At 42.2% G+C, this 27,954-nt stretch overlaps 1 protein-coding gene across 2 annotated transcripts; it reads left to right on the forward strand.

Annotated features, from left to right (window-relative positions):
• The first annotated feature begins 704 nt into the window (after window positions 1-704).
• On the forward strand, window positions 705-27,949 carry LOC124640087 (probable ATP-dependent RNA helicase spindle-E). Of its 2 annotated transcripts, XM_047177715.1 has the most exons (27): window positions 707-1,097; window positions 1,921-2,115; window positions 2,631-2,852; window positions 4,994-5,069; window positions 5,234-5,526; window positions 5,938-6,146; window positions 7,578-7,756; window positions 8,104-8,267; window positions 8,565-8,732; window positions 9,137-9,299; window positions 9,819-9,946; window positions 11,198-11,407; window positions 11,987-12,097; window positions 12,744-12,862; window positions 13,177-13,234; window positions 14,086-14,177; window positions 14,652-14,775; window positions 17,869-18,084; window positions 18,514-18,729; window positions 19,347-19,472; window positions 19,872-20,032; window positions 20,385-20,504; window positions 20,970-21,092; window positions 21,726-21,873; window positions 24,429-24,550; window positions 24,807-25,031; window positions 26,539-27,949. In XM_047177715.1, exons 1-27 carry the CDS (start codon window positions 885-887, stop codon window positions 26,675-26,677), a joined length of 4,320 nt encoding a protein of 1,439 aa, XP_047033671.1. In that variant the 5' UTR covers window positions 707-884; the 3' UTR covers window positions 26,678-27,949. The 2 variants fall into 2 exon arrangements, with proteins under 2 accessions (XP_047033672.1, XP_047033671.1); XM_047177716.1 differs by lacking the exons at window positions 24,429-24,550; window positions 24,807-25,031; window positions 26,539-27,949 and adding an exon at window positions 21,959-23,896 and having other exon boundaries at window positions 705-1,097; window positions 21,726-21,831.
• The last annotated feature ends 5 nt before the right edge of the window (window positions 27,950-27,954 follow it).

The raw sequence follows: 27,954 nt of genomic DNA on the forward strand, positions 1-27,954 counted from the left end.
CTCGCGCACGAAGGGTTCCGTACCATTATTTATAAAACGGACAAAACAATCACGTTTGCTGTATGGGAGCCCCAAAAATATTTGTTTAATTCAAGTTTCAGTATTTGTTGTTGCGGCTACAGAAATACATCATCTGTAAAAATTTCAACTCTCTAACTATCACGGTTCATGAGATACAGCCTGGTGACAGACGGACGGACGGACTGACAGAGGACCGAAAACAATAGGGTCCCGTTTTACCCTTTGGGTACGGAACCCTAAAAACGATTTGAGTGAAAGGTACCTAAATGATCTTTGTCCCTCACTTCTTATTTTTTCTTTATATTTACAGTTTGTTAACAAGTTCTTAATTATTAGTAAATAAAAGACACTAATTAAATTGTAATGCGCTTCAGTTCTAAACCTCAGCTCTGAAGTGCGCAGCAGAGAGTATTATAAAAGCACTACGTTTGTGCGCAGTTTTGTTCTTATTTACATAAGAATATTCATTTTTATTATCTTTTTTTTTTTCAAATGTACAACTAAACGCTTGAAATATTTAAAATAAAAATTATCTAAAATATATTTGAAAACTTAAAATCTACAAAGTAGAATAAAAATTCTTATTCTTCTGTGTTTATAATGAACGCATGAACGCATAGAATGAACGTCTTCTTTGGTTGCTCACTTGCTTCAGTTTGGACTTCATTTGACACTTTTGACAGGGGAAGGTAAGAAAACAATCAGCGTCAAAACTTGAAATTAAAGTTACAGTTTCTTTTTCATTATCTTTTTTGTTGATACAGCAATATTTTCGAACTGCCTTTGTTCAATCTAGAAGATTCGAAAAAAAAGAAGATTGACTATATTCGTGGTCGATACACAAAGTATCAGAACATATCGGCATGGACGAATTACGAGGGTTTTTGATGAATCCTTCTCCATCGAGTTCGCAAGTTACCAGACTTCGGGGTCCGCTTACGGGTGGAATGCGTATCGTAAAGCATGAATTCGACGACTTGAATAGGAAAGAGGAACACCGCCACTCCGAGGTGGTATCCGGGGGCACCGAGTATGCGCGCGAAGCTAGGCAAAGAGAGACTGAATTATATTTGCGGGTAACGTATAAAAAGCTGTACATTATTCGGTCAGTGGGTCGTATATTCTAATAACTAAACTGCTAATTCTCACTGTTACATTAATTAATACTGTTGGCGTATTAATCAACTAAGAACTATGGCGTCTCTTTTGTTTAGTTTAAATTGCAAATTTTACCAAGCTAACAACAGTATACCTAGTATAGCTTCCTAATACTGAGAGAATCGTTTGAATTGGTTGAGTACTATTTGATGCAAACAAACAAATCTCTCATCTTTATACAGGGTGTCCAGTAAATAGCATGACATACTGCAGGGGGTGATAGCTTGGGTCACTACCTATCAATACAACACAATATATGTTCAGCAAACTCCACTAGTAATGTATCTTTCCTAAATCACCATTAAACAAGCTATTTTTTAAGTTTGTTGTACAAAACTGCCCCATACATTTTTTTTCATCACTGTAGGTTAAACTTAAGTGATAAGAGAATAGTTCTGTGTAAATTCAAACAAAAAATTGTATTCCTTGAAAACATTCTTGTTTTTGATAGAAAAAAGACTTATTCATGAGTAAAGTAACCATTCACGAATAGTTTGATGTGAAAAAAAGTACTAGAAAAGGATTTTTTCATTACGAGATGCTTAAAAATCTGTTTCAAGATAGAGATTTTTCGGTATTTCGGAAAATTTTGTAAAACTGTAAATCCGTAAGATTTTGCTGAACATGCATTGTGTTGTATTGATAGGTAGTGACCCAAGCTATTATCCCCTGCAGTATGTCGTGCTATTTACTGGACACCCTGTATAAGTATTAGAATAGATTTTTATTGTTGTACTGCAGAATGCAGCAGAGTGTTATGAGAATCAGGACCAGCGAGGACCCCTGGATTCTATGGACCACATGTCTTCTGTAGGAGCTTCCTCCCAAACTATTCCCGCTCTGGCAGACGAAGCCATGCTACAAGTCTACAATAAGTACTCATTCCAAAGGAAGGAGGATACCAATCACTTGCCCATTAATGAGTACAAGGCAAAGGTGAGGTCTTTCTCATAGATTCGCCAACATCTTTATTTTTAGTAAACATTTATAGTATAGTTCCTTCCGCCAATGGTTTCACCCATGTCCCGTGAAAACTATGTTGTGCATCGGGATTAAAATTATCCTTCAGCCTTCCTCAATATGTACATTGTAGGCTATCTAACACAGAAAGTTTTTTTTAATTGGAGAAGTACTTCCTGAGATTAGTGCAAACTTTATAATATTAGTATAGATTTTTTTTTATTCACAATGTTCCAGCCTTATTATTGGTTAAGAGATCTACATAATGTTTTTTTTATTTTAATTTTAATGCATAAAGCATTCTTTATCAAGTTGGCTTCACAAGACCATTATCCTCAAGCTAAAAAGTTTATTTAAAAAATACACAGCTGTAACTTTGCTTAGCAGCTTCTATCTATGTATGCTTGCTTGTCATACACATGGAGTCCTTAATATACCTAATTGGCCCTTTTTTTATTTTATTGTCCTCAATATAATTGTATCCTTTTTAGATAGTGGATACAATCAGGGCTAATCAAGTTGTGATATTGGAAGGTCCAACTGGTTGCGGTAAGACCACTCAAGTCCCACAATGGATACTTGATAACTGCTATAAGTGTCGCCAGCCTTGCAAGATAGTTGTGACACAACCAAGGAGGATAGCTGCTATTTCTATTGCCAAAAGAGTTGCCCAGGAAAGAGGTTGGGATGTTGGTGGAGTGGTTGGTTATCAGGTAAACATTTTTTTTTTGCATATCCATATTTAAGTATATGTATTACAGCCATAATGATTAAATATATATTATACATAACATAATCACTGGTCATTATATATATTACCCAAATTGACTTCACAATGTGATAAATGAATTACTTTATCTGGATATTATTCATATTAGTAGTAGTGACCAGACTACTATTATGGGGTGCCCTGCACTGTGCTATGCCGTTTTGTGCTTTATGGTGTGTCTTTTTCGAATTCTATTAAGGTCAGCTACTAGACACTTTAGTTAGTTAACATGAAATAATAATCTTTACCTGCTTGTTTTATTACATTACTTATGTAAGTCTATGGAGATATTATATAAAATTGCTAGTTAATGTGATTGATTCTGTGTCAATTATCACTTTATCCGAATTGAGTAGATATTATAAATAATAGCTAGATAACATGTATAATATGCAGACTAGGGCATGCAATACCGGTTAACCGGTTTCGTTTTTACCGGTAAATCGCCCATTTTTGCGAGTTTTAAATTACCGGTAAAAATAATATGAAACCGGTAATTTACCGGTTTTTACGTTTTTCTGATAAAATATAGCAATTGTTCATTTAACGTCAAATCTTTTTTATGTAGCCTGAATATAATGTAATGTTGCATACATTACGTATTGTAAGAGTGTTAAAGTTGCTGTTTTTTAGAAAAGTAAACTTGTGTGTCCTTAACTATCTCTAGGTTAGATACAAATCTTCTTTCTCATCTTAATTTATAAAATCTAAACAAATTGTATTCATTCGGTTATTCTGTTTTTCCTCATAGCTGTCAGCTCATACAAGGTACAAATGCTTATTGCTTATTTTACCTACTCTATGACCTTACTGAGCAAGGGCTTTTACTTCACCACCATGCGGACAGCTCTGAGGACACGGGGGAGCACACAGTCCAGGTGTGCACTGCCTGGGAAGGGTACCGCGGTGTTGTCGTCGAGGCAATAGGCAGCGGCGACCTTTCGCGTCCTTCCCTGGTTCAAGCTATGGTCCGGAGCTAGAGGGAATGGGAAGCCGTCGCCCCTTCTGCGAAGCAGTCATGCTCGAGAAGGAGACGGCGGAGCGACTGCGAGTAGCACCTCTCATCCCAGCCGCTGTAGTGGGCCAGGAAGACACCACGGGCGCCAAGGGTCGAGAGACGACTCCCGGCCACCGTAGGCGTCGGTCTGTGGGCGGTGAGTTCGGGTGGCTCATCGTTCCACCGTCTGCATAGACAACAGACCCGTGTCAGCAGCGCGCGTTGTTCCACAGGCTCCTCAGGGAGATGTCAGCAAACCCAGTGGGGCCCAGCAGGGCCAAGGCCTGCCGGGGCCGCGGGATTGTTCGAAAGAGTTACCGCTACCCTGGTCCATAAAACACCTACTAAAAAACATGGGTTTTAGACAGAAAGAGTCTGTCATTTGATGATTTACCATAAAAAAGGGCTTTCCCTTCAATGAAAAATATATTTTTTACGGTAATTCTTAGCGTTTATCCCGTCTTGTGACGGGGTCGGCTTTCCGTATCTTCCTTCTTCCACTTCGCTCTATCCTCCTGAATAGACATCTTCCTCTTCGAGTTCGCAGATTTTCATGTCATTCATTACGACACTCAACCACCACGGTTTCGGCCTGCCTTTGCGCCTTTGACCGGGTATATTGAGATTGAGTATCACATTCACACTGCCGATGTCCTCAGGTGTCACTCCTTTTTACATGTCCGTACCATCGCAGCCATTTTTCTTGCATTTTGTCGGCGACATCGCGTACGGATGGTACTTACATGTTTTTTGTTACGGCCCACGACACAAAAAACGTTTACCACCTTATACTTTGCATATTTATTTAGTTTTTGCTTTAAGACTACCCAATCTTATTGTTATAATATCACATTAAAAAAAAAAAACAAAAATTACCGTTTTACCGGTTTACCGGTAAAAATATTTTTATTACCGAATTTTTACCGGTAATTTTTGTTTTACCGAAATTGCATGCCCTAATGCAGACTTATTACTTTGGCTGTAACATATGTACTAATATTATTATTGTTTTTTTTAATTAACCCATACCTAGTTCAAGTATTTTGTTCAAAGTTGTAGAATAACAAATAACAATGTTTTTATCACAGGTTGGACTTGATGCTCATGTTTCAAATGATACTCGCATAAGTTATGTTACCACTGGTATTTTGCTACAAAAACTGGGTATGTTTTTTTCACAATTTCAAATGTATTTTCAATTACCGATTTGTTGTTGCTGTGTTTCTCAGTAATATTCATATAACTGAGATTAATATACTGACAGTATCTGATTTTGATAAGAATTGTCACAAATTGATTATTTACTACATACTAAAAAACTGTTTTAGTTGCATCAAAAACAATGAATGAATACACCCATGTGATACTGGATGAAGTTCACGAAAGAGGCCAAGAGATGGACTTCCTGCTTCTCATTGTGAAGAGGCTAGCATATACGTCATCACCCCATGTGAAAGTGGTGCTCATGTCAGCCACGTTCGATAAGATAGCATTCGCTGACTATTTCAAGGTAGCTACCACTCTGGGCCTCGAGAGGACCAACTGTATCACAATTGAGAAGGGTGATCCCATGTTTACTGTGAAGAAGTTCTATTTGGATCACCTTCACAAGTTTGGTACTGTAAGTGTTCAAAATGTTTTTATTGATTTATTAAAAGTGGTTTACACTTAATTTATGCTTATCTTGGGTCGTACATTAGGGTCAAGAATAAATCACAAGAAGCATCTCTTGGTGTCACTGGGAATTTTTTGGTCTTGACTAATATTTGACACTAACAAATTCCGAACCCTAAATGAACATGGTTTAAGCATAACACGAACGGCCGGTACCGCCCATTGGAGGTACAGGCCGGCACGGCATTTTTATGCGAAGAGTAAATAAAAGTGTGTCTTAATAGTACCTATAACAATATTTTAATTATGTATCTAGTCAAAAAGATGACGTGCAAGCCGAAACGGCCCTACTGAGCCCGTTTGAAGCATACCAATATATGTAGAATCACAAGTGAAGTCCGATGTCTTTTTATTAAAGGTACCAGAGCCTAAAGCCGAGGACCCGTGCATAGTTACGGAAATGCACCACATAGTTCTGAGGCTGTTGAATGCCTTCGAAGGCATAGATAAACAGGAAGATCAGATCACGGACCGCTCACAAGCCGACCTGCCTTCCGTGCTCATATTCCTACCAGGGATTCATGAGATTGAAGACTTGTATACTTGTCTTACAGACTTTGATTTGCGGTTAGTAAAGCATATACTTTTTTCATTATAATATAAAATTGTATGTGTTTAGTAAGTTTCTATATTTAATACTAGCTTCTGCCAGCGGTTTCACCCGCGTCCCGTGGAAACCTCTGCACGAACCTATAAAAAGTAGCCTATGGCCTTTCTCGATAAATGGGCTATCTAACACTGAAAGAGTTTTTCAAATCGGACCAGTAGTTCCTGAGATTAGCGCGTTCAAACAAACAAACAAACTCTTCAGCTTTATAATATTAGTATAGATAAGTAAAAACTTAAGTAACTTAAAAAAAAGTTGAAACCATTTGCCTGTTTTTGCAAAGAAATAATGGGAATGTTTCTCGGCAGAGATAATATCGTGGTTGTAAGTTTTATGACTAACTGGCTTTCCACTCGCGGTTTCACCCGCGTCCCGAGATAACTGCTTCCCGTAGCCGGATCGTGATAAAAACTTTATAAGTATCCTATGTCCTTCTCCCGGGTCTAATGGTAGGTTCACACGCGCGCGTTTAACTCTATATTCAACGTGCACATTCACGAGCGTGTAAACGGTACGCCCGAGCCCGTGAACGCACCTGTGAACGTGAATGCTGCGAATCGGGCAAGTGTCGGTTTTGTGGCAAAGTTCAAAGGATGAATGGCGCCCGGTAACTGTTTACACGGGCTCAATCTCTCCCGCTTTCGCGACGAGTGGAGCTTGATTCAACATTGCTAAGAAACTCGCTACGATCGTTCATAATTTTGTTTCTTTTTCCTATAAAGATAAGTTAAGCCAAAGGATATGGCAGCAACAACACCGAGATCCTCGCTGCTCGCCATTCTGGCTCTGACTGACGCGACGGCGTGCGTGTGAACAGCTTGAATGTCCGCCGGCCCGGGGGCCCAATTCTCTTTATTTTACTTAAGCGACATACGATTTACATTCGAATGAGATCCAATCCCGACTCAATTACGATTGAAGCTTATATGGCATTCCGCAATTTTTTCTTTGAAATGAACGTTTTTATCCTTTTCTGTCATTCAATAATAAACCATTTTGTCAGCAAATGATTTACGATTGCAATATATTGTAGAGCAAACTACCGTATAGACCAAAATCACTAAAATGGCAGACCAATCGCAAACCAATCGAATGTCGTTGGAATACGATTGGACTTACATATATTAGTCGCAGAATGCCCGATATGGTTAAAACTGCTATTGCGATTCAATTTCTATTCAATTTTGACATTATTAACTTCGTGACTTTGATATTCCAAAGTATGTCTGTACCAAATTTCACACAAATCGGTTAGGCGTGCAGAAAAGACAGAGACAGAGTAACTTTCGTATTTATAATCTTTGCTTGGATATCCAGTTTAAAATGCTTTTAAACGGTATTTTGAGAGGTTTTTTCTTACATGTGTATAAGTTTTAAGACTTCAATTGCAGTGAGAAGATAGTGGGCGCCCATTGCCGTTCGTACAAATGGTATGTTCTGCCCCTGCACTCGACGATAACGGCGGACGAACAAGCGCGCGTGTTTCAACGAGTACAGCCTGGACACAGGAAAATAATACTAGCCACTAATATTGCTGAGAGCTCCATTACTGTGCCTGATATTAAGTATGGTAAGTAAACTATGAAACTTTCTCCCCTGATAAACCGCACAGATGATAGTGAACCTTAGGACTTTACATTAGAGTATCAATTGTCAGTTTCGCACTGTTAAAGAACTGAACAACTTATTCAGCCTTTAAGCAAGGAGCGGTAGACCTGTATGATCTAACTGCAGTCTTTTTGCAAAAATTTGGCTCAGACTAGTCGATTGAATTGAATGCTTATGACTTACTCTCGTGTTCCGTGTTGGTATGATACTAAGTCTTACTGTTTTAGCCACTAGAAACAATATTTTGATTTAATGCTTTAGGTAAATAAATGGCAAAATAAATAAACATAACTCAATTGTATTGTACAGTGATAGATTACTGCCTGATGAAGATAATGGTGGCTGATCCTGACACGAACTTCACGTCGTTGCGGCTAGCTTGGGCGTCCAAGACGAACTGCGAGCAACGCGCGGGCCGCGCCGGACGAGTGAGGGACGGCCGCGTCTACAGGATGGTTTCTGAAAAGTTTTATGTAAGTACACTAAAAATATATTACAAAGCTATTTCGGCCCGACAGCCCGAAGTCACCGTAGAGTAATGAAATTAAATGAAATCGTTTATTTTGCAAGTTGGAGCATAACATCACTTTTACACGTCAAAAAAGTAACACTAGTTGCCCCCAGATAAAAACCTTTCCTTGATAAATGGGCAACTTAACATTTTTTTTTCGAATCCGACCGTGTATGTGATAGCGAGGATATTTACATAATATTTTTTTAATCACTATTGAATAATATAATGTAAAAACTTGTTATTCTCCATAATACAGGAAGGGTTTAGACAAGAAATTCCCCCGGAGATAATTCGTTGTCCTCTAGAGAGATTGGTGCTGTTAGCCAAGATGATGGATATGGGCCCGCCTGCTGACGTGTTGGCTCTAGCTATGGACCCGCCCGACATCTCTAACATACACCGGACTGTACTTGTGCTTAAAGAGGTACGCTTTATTTATTTTACGAGTTATAATGATCGGCAAGGATATTGAGCCCTGACCTTCACCTGCGCAGAAGTGATTTATTGGTTTATTGCCTTAAGTGTACAGTGCGCAAAGCGATCCCCACTCTTCCGCCGAGAGCTCATTATCCGTGCCGATAACTATAATAAACTTTATTATTATAGGCTAGTATATTTTTATGCTACATTGTGAGTCTTTATCTTCAGCATAAATTAGCATGATTGTGTAGTGCTATTTCTTAAGGAAAAATTTTAGAACCAATGCTTAGTCTACTTTTGATAATAAAATACAGGGATTGCATTGAAGGAATTGTTGTATGCAGAGGAAAAGAAAAACAATTTCGCGCATTATGTATCAATAATTAATTATTATTAATTTCATATCAGATTGGAGCGTTAAAGAAAACTGTTGACGGCGAGTGGTCATCAATGGACGGCGATATGACGTACTTGGGCCGCGTCGCCGCAAGGTTACCCGTTGATGTCAAACTGTCTAAACTCATCATATTGGGCTATATCTACGGCTGCTTGGAGGAAACTGTCGTTATGGGTACTTATTAAATTATTTACTGATCTATATCATTGACTTTGTAAGCAGCATATAAATTGAAAATAAAATCTGACAAATTGTGTAAAAAGAACCCTTACCGCATGCAAAGCCATATATGGACGCCGAATTTTATGATTTTCTGTATGACTGAAAAAATAAATATAATCTTTGGCGTCCATATACGGCTTTGCATGTGGCAATTTGGTTGTACAGTTGGTGTTACCATTATTACCCCTTAGTATTGCAACTTTTTTCTCATTTTATGGCAAAAGTGGTTCACCGATTCATAAAACTAAAGTGAAATAGGTTACACTTCGCGTTACTGAAGTTAGAAATATGACTGCACGTTTGTTACCTATAGATTTTGACGAGAGGGAAACTTTGCTTGTCCGAAGTTGCTACTATTAACTTCACAATAGTCAAAATAAATAAGTTAACTTCTGAAATACAAAGTTGTTCAGCTTGCACTGTAAATATATATTTTTATCGCATAACATTTATTGAATTTATTTCTTTCAGCGGCTGCGATGTCAGTGAAGAATTTGTTCAACAGTCCGTTCCGTGAGCGTTTGAACGCTTACAACTCTAAGCTGACGTGGGCAGATGGCTCCACCAGCGACTGCATTGCTTTCCTTAACGTTTACAAGGTACACATCCACAATATATTCACATTTTACTATAGATACATATCAACGCGGATTCTCATGCAGTTAGGTAGACAGATGGATTATGTGGACAGTTCTTATATAAATGTGACATCATAGAATAAACTTTTGTGGTAGCCCATCTGTACTAAAATTCTAAAATGAAGAGTTTATGATTTCAATCTAAATCAATCTCAAACATTCTTTCAAATTCTTCAAAAGAATTTGCTTTTTTTTAACACGCTTATAAATATTAGCTTCACTTGTAATGAACATATAAGAAAATTTTGGAATCTTAATTTGACCCACTTCCCGGCCTTCGATTAGGATAAAATTTTGCACACGCTCTGAGTTCTGAGGAGAAAACATAACTAAAGTTCGGCCATTCAGAGAATGCGTTCCTGACACGTCGCGATTGAACTGACGACGTAATAACATTCATTGATTATTGATATAATAATGTTGTTTTAATGCTCCTCAATTGTTAAAACGGTAAACAACCAGCAAAAATATTTTTATCGTAACTGCAACGCCATTGCAAAGTTACGTCGTCAGTTCAATCGCGACGTGTCAGGAACGCATTCTCTGAATGGCCGAACTATAGCTAAGAAACGTTACAAAAAGCGTAAAGTCAAAGTCAAAGTATTTATTATTTGTAAAACATAGGTAAAAATAAATGTAGATCTGAAAATTAAAATAGTGCGCTATGTTCTGTCTATGGTGAGACGTACAAATATGGTTTGGACTACGTACTAGAATTAAAATAAGAAATTTATACAATTAAAACTAGAATTAAATATCTAAATTACTCATTTAGGAACTCATCATGCCATGCCGGACAGCCGAACCTGAGGTCCCGGGTTCGATTCCCGGTTCGGTCGACGTTTGTGTGATGAGCATGCTTGTTGGCCGTGGTCTGGGTGTTACAATATGTATTTATAAATATGTATATATGTAGCTATATGTAGTTTATCAGTTGTGTTAGCACCTATAACACAAGTTAATTAATAACTTACCATGGGGCTAACCGACCGTGTGTGAAAAGGTGTCCCGACATATTTATCAACCGTGTAGACACGTTTCTCAATTAGAATTTTTTGTAATGTTTTCTTAAACTTATGGAGAGGTACAATTACATTCGTATACGTATGATTACTTTATATCTCACTTTATAATAGTATGGACACTTTTTATCCTATGCGCGGAGTATTTGCAGTAATAAAATAAATGTACACTAACTCCTGTTATCCCCAGGTATGGACGGTCCTCCGTCAACAGCAGTTCTTCCGCGCGGCCGGGCAGTCGGAGCCGCAGTGGGCGCGGCGCTTCTACGTGCAGGCGCGGGCGCTGCGGGAACTGGACGAGCTGGCGCGGGACCTGCGCCGCCGCCTCGCCACTGTCGGCATCGACCCGCCCAATGGCAAGTCGCCGTGGAATAAACATGAGCTGGCTTTGCTCTATAAGGTATTTGATTATTACATTTTAACTTCCCTGTCCCATGAGTCACATGTGATACACACCGATTGTTTAACTATTGTGTCTGCATTATGGACAGTGAAGTGTTTAACCGACCTCCCAAAAAGGAGGTTCTCAGTTTGACCTGTTTGTATGTATGTTTGTTTGTTTGTCCGCGACAATCTCGCGTTTTTCTGAAGCAATTTAGATGCGGTTTTCAGAAAAGTATTTTTTACATTTAGGAGAAAGCTTTAGTGCTTTAAACGACTCAAACAATTAGGTTCTGAGTTTGACCTGAAAGTATGTATGAAGGTTTTTAGTTATTTCCATTTTATTGCAAATATTTTTGTACATCTTTTAAAATGTGATATTTATAGCCTTACAAACGAACTTGTAACAGATACTAGTACTGGCTTACTTTAATATTGAGGGTCTTTATTTAGAAGTGTTTTATCTACAATTAGTTTTTTTTTTTTTTTCATTTTCATATTTACTCTGTATTTTCGCTTCGGAGGTTTATTCTTGCATACGTTTAATCAATACATACGTTCAAAAAGCTGGTGTTTTGAATACTAAATTTGTTTTTAGATACTAATAGCGGGCGCGTTCTACCCACAATATTTCGTGCAAGCATCGGAGGACGAGAGTCGGGAGCGCGATGCTGTGCGAACACTAGGAGGACTGGACCCTAGGACCACGGTAAATAATAAACATAATTGGCCTTACTAAAAAAACTTAAACATGTATCTAAGACTTGTCTAAAAAAATTGTGGCTGCAAAGTGGACCTTATTTCAACGTCATAATCTGACATTTTTTTAGACAAGTCTTAAACTGACGTTTAAAAGTTTTTGTGGTAAGACGGTTAGTATCTAATTCATTATTAGTTGTTAACCTGATGAAAAAAAGAGGTGGCTACAAATTCTAGTGTGAGTTTTTTTTATTCAAGCTAGCAAATTGAAAAATTGTATTTGTACTGTAAAAGTCCATATTAACAACGATCGCAAATAACAATTCTTGTAAACTTTTTTTTTATTTTAAATAAGTCTCTAGGATTTTCCACACTTCTTAAGTGGTACGTAAAAAATATCAAAAATTACAAATACTTTTTAAATTACAAATACTTTTTAAAACTATTATGTAATATTGCTATTATTGCTGCGAGTGCGCAAAAATGTTTATCGATATTTTAAATGTTAAAATAAATAAGTGTCATCTTCATCCTCCGAGCCTTTTTCCCAACTATTTTGGGGTCGGCTTCTAGTCTAACCGGATTCAGCTGAGTACCAGTGCTTTACAAGAAGCGACTGCCTATCTGAACATTTTTTTTTATGTTAAAATAAATAGGTGTATCTGAAGAATTTCCCGGACAATCAGCCGGGAGAGGTGTACGCCGCGGCTATCAAGAAGGCCGTCTACAAGACCATCTCAGAGGAGCCTCGCGTCACCTTCGATACCGGCAGCAGGTTTATCGATACTTTTGTTATTTTATCACTAACTGTTGTAATGAAGTAAAGCATTCGATATTCAAAATAACTGGTTTAATTATTATAAAAATATTTCACACGTGGACCCGGTGAGAGAATGAAAAATGTCAAGATATATTCAAATTAGTTTTTTTTTGCCTGTGCCTGTTTGCAGTCATATTCTATCAGTAACTTCAATATCGATATTTTTATTTGGAAAACATCGATTTCATTTCTTTCGTGTTAATGTGTAATTAGTTTTCAACCATTTTCTGAATTGTTTTGTAACAAAAATGAATGTTTCTTTCTTACAGAAAAGTGTATCTAACATTCAATGAAGGTGTTGAAAAGAATGGGAACGAGAACAGTAGGGTAAGTTCTTGACCTCATACATATCTTGATTTAATGGACAACTAGTCTGAAATAAATTATTATTATCTTTGTATGTCTCTGCCAAACCTCGGGACTATAGAGTCCCGGAGTTTTGGGAGGCGAACGTGGGACCGAAGCCAACACGCTGAAGCCGTTTTGAGACAAATTTAATGGAGTTATTATTACTTTAATAACACTAGTCAACAGCATTTTCGTATCCAAGGTGAAACATAGAAATTTTTGCAGATTATCTATCACAGAATCGAAGTCTAGAACACCGGACTGCTCTAGCACGTCTAGTTTTGGAGAAAAACCAATCTGAAAATGCCTAAAAACGCTTTTTTAACGATATTTAAAGCCATTTTTCTACAGACACTATTTTTTTTTTCGTATTTTCTAACTAAAGAATCATTTAGTACTGCTCTTCTCAATTCAAATCCAGTTACTTTACATCATTACGAGTTTTCTTTCTCAAGATATCCCATTTTACATTTACGGTGTATTTTGTTCATACTAAAATGTCAATTAGTAATGTAAGGAAAATCGTGCGACGTAGCTGAAAAAAACTGGATTTGAATTGAGAAGAGCAGAACTAAATGATTCTTTAGTTAAAAAATACGAAAAAAAAAATAGTGTCTGTAGAAAAATGGCTTTAAATATCGTTAAAAAAGCGTTTTTAGGCATTTTCAGATTGGTTTTTCTCCAAAACTAGAACTGCTAGAGCAGTACTGTGTTCAAGACTTCGATTCTGTGATAGATAATCTGGAAAAATTTATATGTTTCACCTTGGATACAATAAAAAAGGAAAATTTTGTTGACTAGTGTAATCATTATTGTGTTATCATTTTTAGGACCCCTCAATACCTGGTCAAGTGGTGCTACCAGTGTACAAGGCCATAAAAGCAAGACAGTTGAGGATTGATATTAGAATTCCATTATTGCCGTAAGTATAATAAATCAAAAAATAAATAAAAATAAAATATTTTTATTTCAGGTAATTATAACCCATATTGTTATTGTTAATGCTACCTACAGTGCTATACACATTATTTGACAGTCACATACAAATTATTGCAATTTATCATAACATAAACAATAAAATTATTATCAATCAAATTATTTAAATAATATAATAATATTTGGTACATGATATTTCATACTTAAGTTTTAAAATTAATAGTACTTAACCCCCTTACTTATAAACATCTCTAATCGCCTTCTTAGCAACATTTTAACTAATCACTACTTAAAGTCTTAAGTAGTGCTTAAATGTTAGTCAAGACATGCTTAAGCAACGTTTATAAGTAAGAATTTTCTTAAACAGTCCTTAAGTATTACTTTTTATTTAATTCACGTTTATAAGTAAGGCTGTAAGTTTTTAAGAGTTTTCAAATTAATGATAATTCTGTCATTTTAGATTGGAAAAAGCTCAAGCTCTGGCCAATGCGTTTGCTGTTGACAAAATGTCACTGGATTTGGAGAAAGTAGTGCCGCGCTTGCCGGAGATCGATGACACACATTTTCCGCTGAAAATATCACAAGTAAGTATCACTTAACTTATACCTTCTTCTAACCTTAATGTAGAAAGTAATCATGATCATTTTGAAATCGTTTTATTTCTAATGAATCAATCAATATAATTATATCACTTACTAGCGACCCGACCCGGCTTCGCACGGGTGCAATGCTGATTACTAAATATATAGTATTATGTAAACCTTCCTCTTCAATCAGCCTATCTATTAAAAAAAACCGCATCATAATCCGTTGCGAAATTTTAAAGATTGAGGCATATAGATATAGAGACTGAGAGAGCGACTTTATTTTTTACTATGTAGTGAAGAAAAGTATACAATTTCAACTCATCATCATCCTAGCGTTGTCCCGGTTGCCCTTCCGGGCCCGGGGTCCGCTTTCCTGCTTCTTCTCCTCCACTTCGCTCGGTCCATCGGCATCCCTGGTGGTTAGTCCATTGGCACGCATGTCATCCCTTACAACGTCAAGCCAGCATTTCCTGGGTCTACCCAGTCTGCCCCGGCCGGGCGGAGGCGCCATGGCTAGACATTTGTTCCCCACGTAAGTGGCCGGTTTCCGTAAAACGTGTCCGTACCAGCGTAAGCGACACTCTTGCAGTTTGTCTGCAATGTCACGGACATGAAGGCTGCCGCGGATGCGCGAGTTCCTAACGCGGTCTTTCCGCGTAACTCCACACATCCAGCGCAGGATTTTCATCTCCGTGACCCGCAGCTCCTGCTTGTGCCGCTCAAGCACAGGCCACGCTTCACTGCCATACAAAAGGACAGGCCTAATGATGGATTTATAGACCTGTCCCTTCAGCTTAACCGGCATTTTAGGGTCACAAATGACACCAGACACCTCACGCCACTTGGCCCATGCCGCCGAAATTCGTGCCCTGACGTCGCAATCGATGCCACCAGACGCGTGAAGGACAGATCCCAAGTACCTGACCTGGTCCGTCTGCTCAACCATATTACCGTCTATGCAGACGGAGGTGGGATCTGTCGAGTTGCAGGCCACATACTCAGTCTTCCCCACATGCAGCTGCAAACCGCCGTTCTCGAGTGACTCCTTCCACATGTTAACACGCTGCACCAACCGTCCCTTGTCCGCGTCTGCCAGCGCGATGTCGTCAGCATACATGAGCAACCACGGGGGCTGCTCATGCGCATCTCGGATGCTTTCGGACAATGAGTCCAGTATCACGCTGAACAGAAACGGGCTAAGGACGGAGCCCTGGTGTATTCCAACGGTAACAGGGAAGGGTGTAGTGTCACCAACAGCGGTCCGAACCACTGAATCGGAATCCCGGTACATGTCTCGGATAATGTCAACATAGACTTCTGGCACCCCTTTGGACCGCAGCGCCCACGGGATCATCATGCGAGGAACACAGTCGAAGGCCTTCTGCATGTCCAGAAAAAGGAAATGCAGAGGTGTGTTCTTCGCCCTGTATTTCTCCATCACAATCCTTAGGGCGAAAACAGGGTCCATGGTTCCATGTCAAGGGCGGAAGCCATACTGACAATCCGAAACAATGCACTCCTGCCGGAGCCGAGAGTCAACGATCCGCTCAAAGAGCTTCATGGTGTGGGACATGACCTTTATACCGCGATAGTTTCCACACTCCTGCACAGACCCCTTGCCCTTAAAGACTGGAGTGATGACACTCCGTCTCCATTGGTTCGGGATCCGGCCGGTGTCCCATACGCGGTTAAATAGGTTTGTTAGGATGCCCACCCCACGAGGCCCCATAGCTTTCCATACTTCGATGGGGACTCCATCGGCTCCGACAGCTTTCCGATTTTTCATGCGGCGAAGAGCCAACTGGACTTCGTCAGGCGTTATCGGTGGCACCAGTCCTTGATTTGGAGGGAGGTCCGGTGGCTGCACTTCTCTGTGCTGCTTATTCAGCAGCTCGTGGAAATAAGAGCGCCATCTCTCCTTCACCGCGAGGTCCTCGCATAACAGGTTGCCGTCAGGATCTTTGACACAGCGGCACTTGGAGATGTCCTGTGCCGCTTTAATCCTGGAACGAGCCAACTTATAACTGAGCTTTTGCCCCTCAGACGTTTCCAACCTATCATATAGTGGCTGTAAGTGGTTACGTCTGGCTCTGGCTACAGCTCGTTTTGTGGCTCGTTTTGCAAGCCTGTAAGCGTCGCGATCTTCGGGAGAGTTGGACGCTTGCCACTTCAGAAAAAGTGCTTTCTTCACCCTAGTCTCCCTCTGGACTGTGTCGTCCCACCACCAAGTTTCCTTGTCACACTCGCGTCCACCCTTAGACATTCCCAGCACAGCCTTCGCCGCCTCCGTGACAGATGCCTGAATCCTGTTGTTGGGGGATGTGCGTTGTTTGTTGATGTTGAATGAGATGAGAAACTCGCGATTATCGTTAACTTTGTTTATTTACGAAAATCGTTACAAAAATGTTAGTTGAATGCACGCCCGTGTACGATGACGACCGAAAATGCACTAAAAGCTAAAAATTGTGGGCCGAGGCTCACGTGTTTGCGTAAAGGTGTTCGGTTACTCCGAACACCTGTCCCAGTGTTTTTGGACAAGTTCGCCTTCGGCTCCGTCGCACTTGTCGCCGATAGCCGAGGCGAGCATGTGGGACTCGTTTTCATCAAGCATCCACCACCTGATTTGGCGTTGGAAGTGCTCCGGACGTTTGTCTTTGGGCTTCACACAGAGATCCATGACAAGGAGACGGTGTTGCGCAGTGAGACTCTCGCCGGGTATGACCTTGCAGTTGGCTACTTTGCTGATGTGATGCCTTCTAGTGAGTAGGAAGTCGATTTGGGTCGCGTTTCTCCCGCTCCTGTAGGTGATCAAATGGTCAGGTTTCTTTCTGAAAAACGTGTTCACAACGGCCAGGTCGGCTGCGGCACACGTCCGGAGAATCTCTTCCCCTTCCGTGTTCCGGTTACCGTATCCAAAGCCTCCGTGAACCCGTTCAAAATCCACCCCCAACTCACCCACATGATACAATTTCAACTGGGGATGTTAATTTCCCATCCAAAACAAACCTCCTCAAAAGTGGGAACGGGGCATACTTAGGGCACATTGCAAGTTATTCAGAAATATTTCATTACAAACATTCGTGTTATCAGTTGACCAGTATAAGCAAGTTCTGGGTGCAATACGCGGACGAGAGCACGGCGACGGAGCTGTGCGCCATACAGACGGCGCTGAACACCGGCCCGCTCGTCGCGCACACCGCCGCCCTCGCGCCCGGCGACCTCGTGGCCGCGCCCTACACCGACGCCGGACGCACCGAGATCTGCCGCGTCAGGGTGCGAGCGTTGCTGCCCAGGGATATGATCGAGGTTTGTGTGGATTCTTATAGCGATTTTGTAAATTGTGTGGGAGCTAGCTAGTGTACGGTTAGGTATTATACGATTATATATTAGGCTATTTATGCTTACGATGTACCGCTTGTCGTGGTGGCCTAGTGGGTAAAGAACAAACTTCTCGAGTATTTGGTGTGGTTCGATTCCAGGTCAGGCAAGTACCAATGCAACTTTTCTAAGTTTGTATGTACTTTCTAAGTATATCTTGGACACCAATGGCTGATAAAAAGGTGAAGGAAAACATCTTGAGGAAACCTGGACTATAGTCTGAAATCACCAACCCACATTGAGCAAGCGTGGTGATTAATGCTCAATCCTTCTCCCGGTGAGAGGCCTGTGCCCAGCAGTGGGACGACAACAAAAAAAGGCTGTAACAGTAGTGTATGATTGTCGTGTACGTTGTAGGTGCAGTACATAGACTACGGCAGCGCGGGCTGCGTGCACGTGTGCAACGTGCGGACACTGCCGAGCGGAGCGTGCCGGGTGGCGCCACCCCTCGCCATGCGCTGCCGCCTGGCCGCGCTGGCGCCGTCGCCGCTGCTGGACCCGCACGAGCGCTACACGCCCGCCGCCACGCACTGCTTCACGCAGCTCGCCAGGCGCGGCCGCCTGCTCGCTAAGGTAACACACAGCTGTTGCTGCCGCCGCTCGCCATGCGCTGCCGCCTGGCCGCGCTGGCGCCGTCGCCGCTGCTGGACCCGCACGAGCGCTACACGCCCGCCGCCACGCACTGCTTCACGCAGCTCGCCAGGCGCGGCCGCCTGCTCGCTAAGGTAACACACAGCTGTTGCTGCCGCCGCTCGCCATGCGCTGCCGCCTGGCCGCGCTGGCGCCGTCGCCGCTGCTGGACCAGCACGAGCGCTACACGCCCGCCGCCACGCACTGCTTCACGCAGCTCGCCAGGCGCGGCCGCCTGCTCGCTAAGGTACAACTTGTAATGCGATAGTTTTAGAAGGACCAATAAAAAGCTGTCTAGAACTGCACCATCTGATGTACTCTACAACAGCACCATCTGATGTACTCTACAATACTTATAAACTAAAATAAGGACGACGCGGACGGCGTTGGCGTCTGGCGTAAGTAGATAAAGTTGATATTTTTTTGAGCCATGTGTATCATTTTTGAGCCTGTATCGGACGGTAATTTTAATACATATAGAAGAAGAGTAGAAAAAAAAAATGTTTACGAAATCTCCAGGACACGCCAAAGAAAACTGATCAAAATGTATTGTATCGTAGGTATACTCCGTGGTGCACGGCGTGGTAGCCATCGACTTGCTGGCGGAAGGTGGACAGCTGAACGTCAACGAAGAGCTCATCAAGCGAGGATTCGCCGTACCCTGCGAGGAGAGCTATGAGTCCAAGGTAATGTAGGCTAATTAATTAATTTTGCCTTTTTTTATTTATGTCTAAAATCTACTTTACTTTTCTGAAATAACAGTCGAATAGGCATAATGACAGGGTTAAAAAACATTGATTCTAATTAGTCCGAATTTTATACTGGCCAAAAATATTACACAAGTATTTTTTTATTTTAACAAAACATTATATAAATATTTATTTTATTAAGACATAATGCAACAAACATTGAGGGTCAAATTTGTAATCAGAAGTGACGTAACACAAAATTTTATTGTGTTACATCTTCGTTGTTATGTTTTTTGAGACAAAAATAAAAAAAAAATGTGTCCATTATTTTAAGGTTATTTAAAAGACGGACTTTTTTTCAGTCATCATGCCTATTGGCAATTTGTAAATTCTCAGATGAACCACGACCTCAGAGAGATGGCCTACGATCTAAATTTAGCTCAGAAGCGCGCCCACAATCGCGAGCAGATGGAGCTGGCGTACTACCAACTGAACGAGATTGAACCGCCCAGAGCCAAGGACTGTAATACTGATGTCTGCCTTAAAGGACCACACAGGTAACTAGGGCATGAACAAATAGGTTGTAGATTTTATCGCAGTAAAAAATACAGGTTGACGTGTCTAATAAGGGAATAATTCAGTTATTTGATTACTTGAAAATCAAGCTTAAATCGAGTTGTTACGGAATTGAGACTTTAATGGACGAAAACTTCAATTTTTTTTTATAAATACGTTTATATATACGCACTCAGAATATTACGCAAGTCGCTGCGCAGTAAAGTTTACAGGTAACAGCGTTTGTCGATATATGCTTACCTGTACTTAGAATATAGTTGCAAGCCGCCATAAACTTTGGCAAGAACAATACTTGGTGCATTATTTCAGTCATAATACCAGTTAATTTTCCAGTCCTTTAGAGACAACGGTTCACACAATGATGTACGCGAGCCGCGATATACCGGTGAGGATCGAATGGAACTCGGTCAACTCCGTTCTGTTGGACACGGAGCCACAGGAGAAATATATGAGGTGAGTACTTATAGTGTGATATCATGCTTATTTTACAGGGGTGAATCTAATTTTTACAAAAGTATTTATAACAGCAAAAAAAAAATGTAAAAAGTAGTATCGACATTCTTAGGGTTACGAATGAAGGAAACTACTTTGTCTACCACCCTGTTCGATTTACTTCATATTTCTAAGGTCATCCTTTATATCACTTCACAAAAATACTTTTACTTTTCAAAGGACCTGAACAAAGCTCAGAAAATCAAATTTTTCAAAAGTGCCTTTCAATGCGATTCATATACCAAAATTTACTTAACATCTTATCTTGGGTTGAGGAGGTCAGATAGGCAGTCGCTCCTTGTAAAACAGTGGTACTCAGCTGAATCCGGTTAGACTGGAAGCCGACCCCAACATAGTTGGGAAGATGATGAGTTTTTATTTATTTACGTTATTTTATTGAAACTTGTATACATTAATGTTCTGTAGGTTGTTAGTGGCGGGCGACGTGGGCTGCAACGAGGGCAACACGCGTCTGACGCTGCGCCACACCACGCTCATGCCCAACATCCCCGGCCTGCCCGCCATCCTCGCGCTGCTCTTCTGTCCTGTGTGAGTAAATCTGTGTTGTATATACAGTGGAATAACCAGTTTTAGATATATTTTATTCGCCGAATTTTATCCGTTTTAGCCATCTCGTAGAGTGTCACCTATGCTCGGGCCCTCCCCGTGAGTAGCGGCATACTCGTATGCCGTGTAACCGATTGCTACCACGATGACAAGTCAGAGAGGGCTGATTTTTCAGATAACTTTTATATGACGAATATGTTTGACGTTTTGACAGCTTTTGTAAAGAAAGTATATGTCAAACCGCCGTATTTATTTCACGGATAGAAGTTAACTGATGATTGAAAAATCGGCCCTCAAAACAATAAACAAACGTAGTAGATGTTATCTTAGGTGTCAAACGTGAAACCTAAGATAAACGATATCTGCTTCTAATGAAGAAGCAGATATCGTGCAGGAATTATGGTAACGGAGCAAACTCTGTGGGTCTACGGAACTGCACCAGTAGGTGCGCTAACGCGGAGCTACTGCTCGCATTTGTTTAGAGCCATGACCAGTTGAAAACGTTGTTCTGCGGCATAAAAGGCAGGCCGATAGGATGAACAAATATTCTAAAATATTGAAAAGGTATAGCGCCAATAAAATTGTTGTGAAAAAATGCGTGTATTTTGTACACAGTGCGGAACTACGTCGCAACGCGGCGGGCACGCGGTACGTGAGCGCGCTGTGCGGGCTGGGCAGCGCCGAGTGCGGCCGCCCCTACCTGCCCGAGCACGACCTGCTGGTCGACATCGACGCCGACCTCACCGTCGATGACATCGGACTGGTGAGTACACAGTGCGGCACTGCGGCACAACGCGGCGGGCAGCGCCGAGTGCGGCCGCCCCTACCTGCCCGAGCACGACCTGCTGGTCGACATCGACGCCGACCTCACCGTCGATGACATCGGACTGGTGAGTACACAGTGCGGCACTGCGGCACAACGCGGCGGGCAGCGCCGAGTGCGGCCGCCCCTACCTGCCCGAGCACGACCTGCTGGTCGACATCGACGCCGACCTCACCGTCGATGACATCGGACTGGTGAGTACACAGTGCGGCACTGCGGCACAACGCGGCGGGCAGCGCCGAGTGCGGCCGCCCCTACCTGCCCGAGCACGACCTGCTGGTCGACATCGACGCCGACCTCACCGTCGATGACATCGGACTGGTGAGTACACAGTGCGGCACTGCGGCACAACGCGGCGGGCAGCGCCGAGTGCGGCCGCCCCTACCTGCCCGAGCACGACCTGCTGGTCGACATCGACGCCGACCTCACCGTCGATGACATCGGACTGGTGAGTACACAGTGCGGCACTGCGGCACAACGCGGCGGGCAGCGCCGAGTGCGGCCGCCCCTACCTGCCCGAGCACGACCTGCTGGTCGACATCGACGCCGACCTCACCGTCGATGACATCGGACTGGTGAGTACACAGTGCGGCACTGCGGCACAACGCGGCGGGCAGCGCCGAGTGCGGCCGCCCCTACCTGCCCGAGCACGACCTGCTGGTCGACATCGACGCCGACCTCACCGTCGATGACATCGGACTGGTGAGTACACAGTGCGGCACTGCGGCACAACGCGGCGGGCAGCGCCGAGTGCGGCCGCCCCTACCTGCCCGAGCACGACCTGCTGGTCGACATCGACGCCGACCTCACCGTCGATGACATCGGACTGGTGAGTACACAGTGCGGCACTGCGGCACAACGCGGCGGGCAGCGCCGAGTGCGGCCGCCCCTACCTGCCCGAGCACGACCTGCTGGTCGACATCGACGCCGACCTCACCGTCGATGACATCGGACTGGTGAGTACACAGTGCGGCACTGCGGCACAACGCGGCGGGCAGCGCCGAGTGCGGCCGCCCCTACCTGCCCGAGCACGACCTGCTGGTCGACATCGACGCCGACCTCACCGTCGATGACATCGGACTGGTGAGTACACAGTGCGGCACTGCGGCACAACGCGGCGGGCAGCGCCGAGTGCGGCCGCCCCTACCTGCCCGAGCACGACCTGCTGGTCGACATCGACGCCGACCTCACCGTCGATGACATCGGACTGGTGAGTACACAGTGCGGCACTGCGGCACAACGCGGCGGGCAGCGCCGAGTGCGGCCGCCCCTACCTGCCCGAGCACGACCTGCTGGTCGACATCGACGCCGACCTCACCGTCGATGACATCGGACTGGTGAGTACACAGTGCGGCACTGCGGCACAACGCGGCGGGCAGCGCCGAGTGCGGCCGCCCCTACCTGCCCGAGCACGACCTGCTGGTCGACATCGACGCCGACCTCACCGTCGATGACATCGGACTGGTGAGTACACAGTGCGGCACTGCGGCACAACGCGGCGGGCAGCGCCGAGTGCGGCCGCCCCTACCTGCCCGAGCACGACCTGCTGGTCGACATCGACGCCGACCTCACCGTCGATGACATCGGACTGGTGAGTACACAGTGCGGCACTGCGGCACAACGCGGCGGGCAGCGCCGAGTGCGGCCGCCCCTACCTGCCCGAGCACGACCTGCTGGTCGACATCGACGCCGACCTCACCGTCGATGACATCGGACTGGTGAGTACACAGTGCGGCACTGCGGCACAACGCGGCGGGCAGCGCCGAGTGCGGCCGCCCCTACCTGCCCGAGCACGACCTGCTGGTCGACATCGACGCCGACCTCACCGTCGATGACATCGGACTGGTGAGTACACAGTGCGGCACTGCGGCACAACGCGGCGGGCAGCGCCGAGTGCGGCCGCCCCTACCTGCCCGAGCACGACCTGCTGGTCGACATCGACGCCGACCTCACCGTCGATGACATCGGACTGGTGAGTACACAGTGAGCGATGAAAGAAGTTTGGACATTGAACATTGTGTCAGTGCGGCACTGCGTCGCATCACAGCGAGCTCGTGGGACGTGTGTTGTGCACCAGTTAACAGTTTTAGGCCGTGACGACGACCATCTAGATCAGGCATACTCAACCTACGGCTCGCCGGGCCTCTGTGGTCGGCTTACTTGGATCAGCCCCGGGTACCAAGCTTCAAGGGGTGACAGCCGAATGTCGATTCGCCTTTGTTGTTAAATTAGTACTCAAACTAACAAAAAAATGTTCACACGTGTACTTTTTTATGTGTTTATTACACGTACTAAACGCGCGAAATGAGTCGCTCTCGGCCGGTTTTTTTTTCTACCAATTTTTTTAACCTGCCAGTCTTCGTAGCCCCGTTTAAAAAAAAGGTTGAGACTATATAGACGATAAACCTTTTTAAATTTTCATTGTAACCTAATGACTCTGTACGATGCGTTGACAATTTTTTCTTTTTTACAAGTATCTCGTTTCTGTTCTGTAGATCAATCACATCCGTCACTTGATGGACTACATGCTATACTGCAGTGACGGACAGGACCAGCCCGTCCTCGACCCTGACTTCCCCGCCAAGGCGCCGGGCGTTATACGCCAAGATCTTATGGCGTATGTACTTGTTTTATAATTACTAAGTTAAATATTGCACTCTCATAGATATGTTCTGGGTGGGTGGGGAAAAATATTACATCATAGGTATGTAATAATATCTCATTTAACTATATGTATGTACTTATAATTTTTTTATCTGTTTATTGAGAATGGACCCAACATTAACCCTGACTGCATCATTACCACTTGTATTCGTTACACTGATATATATAAGTATAAAAACAACCACACTAAAAAAATACACATTCCACAGTTTGCTAAAGAAACGCCGCAAGCACCGTCAGCCGGAATGCGTACCCCAAGCGTGGGAGTGGCGTTCGGTTCCCGAGGATGATATTCTCGAGATCTCGGTCCCCGATATGGGGGAGCGATCTGTCATCTACCCACTACATGCACCCACAGAACTGTACCCAGTCGCCAGGGATGTGCTGTTAGAGCTTAAGAAGGAAAATGACCAGCTCAAGTTGTTGGTTTCCAGGTAATTACAGAATTAAGTCAAAAGTACAGGGGCTTTTCCCTGTAGTTATTTCAGTCCCCTGTAATTTCTGTCCCTCTAGAAGCGATTTTAAGTTAAGTGCCCAAACAGGAGGAGCGTCTCAATTAGGAGTTGTTTTATTTCTGAAGTTATTTTATTATTTTTATTGTGAGTTAATAATAATCTGCCATCCCCGTAAAATTGAACGCGAAAATCTTTTAATATAGGTACCTTACACGATAATTGCTTCGTAAATAGCTCTTATTATAATGGATGGTCCAGACTTATGATAACATGCTCACTATCATGGTAGCGGCTAATAAACTAATGAGACCAATTTGGAACTCAACACAATGACAGATTATATAATGAGCCGTGATTGTGATATCATTTCGTAATTGCACCATTTATCTGTTTTTTGTTGTGAATCTCGTACATCACGCGATCAATATATTCATACACGCTATCTTTATACAGCAATACAGCTGTAATTTGTTTTTAACAGAACAAATTGGTTTCTTATTTTTTCAATTATTCAAGTTATTACCTCTTAACCGCCAATGTGTTCATTTAAGCTGGTTCTTTGCTTTCTTCTTTGGTGAAATCTTTTAAGCATTTAGCGGGGAGTTCCCCTCACGCACACTGTTTTAATGATACTTAATAGTGTAACATTATAAAAAGGTTTATCAATAACACTAGTCAACAAAATTTTCCTTTTTTATTGTATCCAAGGTGAAACATATACATTTTTGCAGATTATCTATCACAGAATCGAAGTCTAGAACACAGGACTGCTCTAGCAGTTCTAGTTTTGGAGAAAAACCAATCTGAAAATGCCTAAAACGCTTTTTTAACGATATTTAAAGCCATTTTTCTACAGACACTATTTTTTTTTCGTATTTTCTAACTAAAAAGTCATTAAGTACTGCTCTTCTCAATTCAAATCCAGTTTACTTTACATCAGTACGAGTTTGCATTCTCGTGATATTTTTTTTTCAGCTACGTCGTACGATTTTCCTTACATTACTAATTGACATTTTAGTATGGACAAAATACACCGTAAATGTAAAATGGTATATCTTGAGAAAGAAAACTCGTAATGATGTAAAGTAAACTGGATTTGAATTGAGAAGAGCAGTACTAAATGACTCTTTAGTTAGAAAATACGAAAAAAAATAGTGTCTGTAGAAAAATGGCTTTAAATATCGTTAAAAAAGCGTTTTTAGGCATTTTCAGATTGGTTTTTCTCCAAAACTAGACGTGCTAGAGCAGTCCGGTGTTCTAGACTTCGATTCTGTGATAGATAATCTGCAAAAATGTATGTTTCACCTTGGATACGAAAATGCTGTTAACTAGTGTAATCATTGCGTAGATGTTCTGTAGTTGTTATTGTTTTGATTAAATCACCTCTAAAGAGTAATTTGGCTGCTTTGAAAACGCGAACAAAAGGCATCGTCATCATGCCTGTTTTGTTAATACAGCAATGTACAATATTGTGTTATTTCCCCAGGACCCCGGTATCATCAAACATGGAGCTTACATGCAAGCTTTGTGGCACCAATTCTATGTCCCTACACGCGATGCGCATCCATCTCTACTCGACGGGCCATCGCGAGAAGGAACAGGATTTCAGATCTCTACAGTCATAAGTTAACCCTCTTTTGTTACTTTATTATTTACGTAATGTTCTCACCAGTCTTTATGGCGGCTCGAACATCGCGCGTATCAATAGGTAGCGTAAATGCGCGAAGGATATGAGGTACATGCGCGTACCTATGCTCTGAAGCTTACTACAGGCCGCCATTGAGTTTGGCGAGAACTATACTTTACTTTATTATACACTATAAGTTTTCAACGTTATTTTCTATGACGAATTTCAAAATTTCGCCAAATATTCTCATACGTGTTAGTATTAAGACTTTAGAGATTTATCGAAGTGTTTCCCTTCTTTTGTTACTTTATTATTTACGTATCGTTCTCGTCAGTCTTTATGGCGGCTCGGAACAACGCGCGGTTCGCTGCGTAGATACCATTTTTAGGTATCAATAGGAAGCATAGGTGCACGAGGGGTACGAGCTACATGCTTTTAACTGTGCTCTGAAATTCGTTGCGATCCGCCATTGAGTTCGGCCAGAACTATGCCTACTTTACTTTATTATCTACTATAAGTTTTCAACGTTATTTTCTACGACGATAAAAAGAAGTCTCCAAATATTTTCATACGTGTTAGTATTAAAACTAGAGATTTATCGAAGTGTTTTCGATATCAGTATTCAGAATAAGGACATGAATCTGTTATTTTTTGTTATTAAATTTTTCTAGTGATTTAGTTGTTGTTGGAGAAAGATTGTTCTTTTGAAAAGAAGAATCTAAGTACGTTACTTCGTACTCCAGTCTTTATGTTATTGTTTAGTTTATATGATTCTATTTGACTCAATGATTCAAAGACAAATCCATCCAGGAATGATGGGCAGATGAATAAGGATTGACGTATTATAAAAAAAAAAAAACAAAGTTAAAACTGGTCATAAAATATACTCGTAGCTTTAAATAACTAGTTGTTCCTAGATCTTCATTCTGACGTAAAAGGAGTTTAATACTGAAGCTTTGATACTGAAAATTAATAGTTGTGATATCGGGACTAAGTTGATCTTATATATCAACTTTGATTTTTGATAATTGTTGATTTTTACAAAACTTACCATTAAAATTGACCTGGACTCTACTGTGATTTTGTGGTTACTTACACATAATGTTTGATAAAAAGGCTGATTAATCGAAGTTATTAAAATAACTTAGAAATTCCGATTCAGTAATAATAAGTGTGCCATTTCGATTGCTTCCATCCACTGTGATTTCTGCAAATACATTGTAAGTGTCCATATCTCATGGGAGTAAAATATATGACGCTAAAAAATCAATAATC

This window comes from Helicoverpa zea, chromosome 20 (assembly GCF_022581195.2).
Source record: "Helicoverpa zea isolate HzStark_Cry1AcR chromosome 20, ilHelZeax1.1, whole genome shotgun sequence".
Classification (NCBI taxonomy): Eukaryota; Metazoa; Arthropoda; class Insecta; order Lepidoptera; family Noctuidae; genus Helicoverpa; species Helicoverpa zea.

What these genes read in the sequence shown, in the direction of transcription:
- LOC124640087 (XM_047177715.1), top strand. Translation starts at nt 885, where the DNA reads ATGGACGAATTACGAGGGTTTTTGATGAATCCTTCTCCATCGAGTTCG. An exon ending in AGACTGAATTATATTTGCGG is followed by an intron (nt 1,098 to 1,920) that starts GTAACGTATAAA and finishes GTTGTACTGCAG; the next exon opens with AATGCAGCAGAGTGTTATGA. An exon ending in AGGAGAGCTATGAGTCCAAG is followed by an intron (nt 19,473 to 19,871) that starts GTAATGTAGGCT and finishes GTAAATTCTCAG; the next exon opens with ATGAACCACGACCTCAGAGA.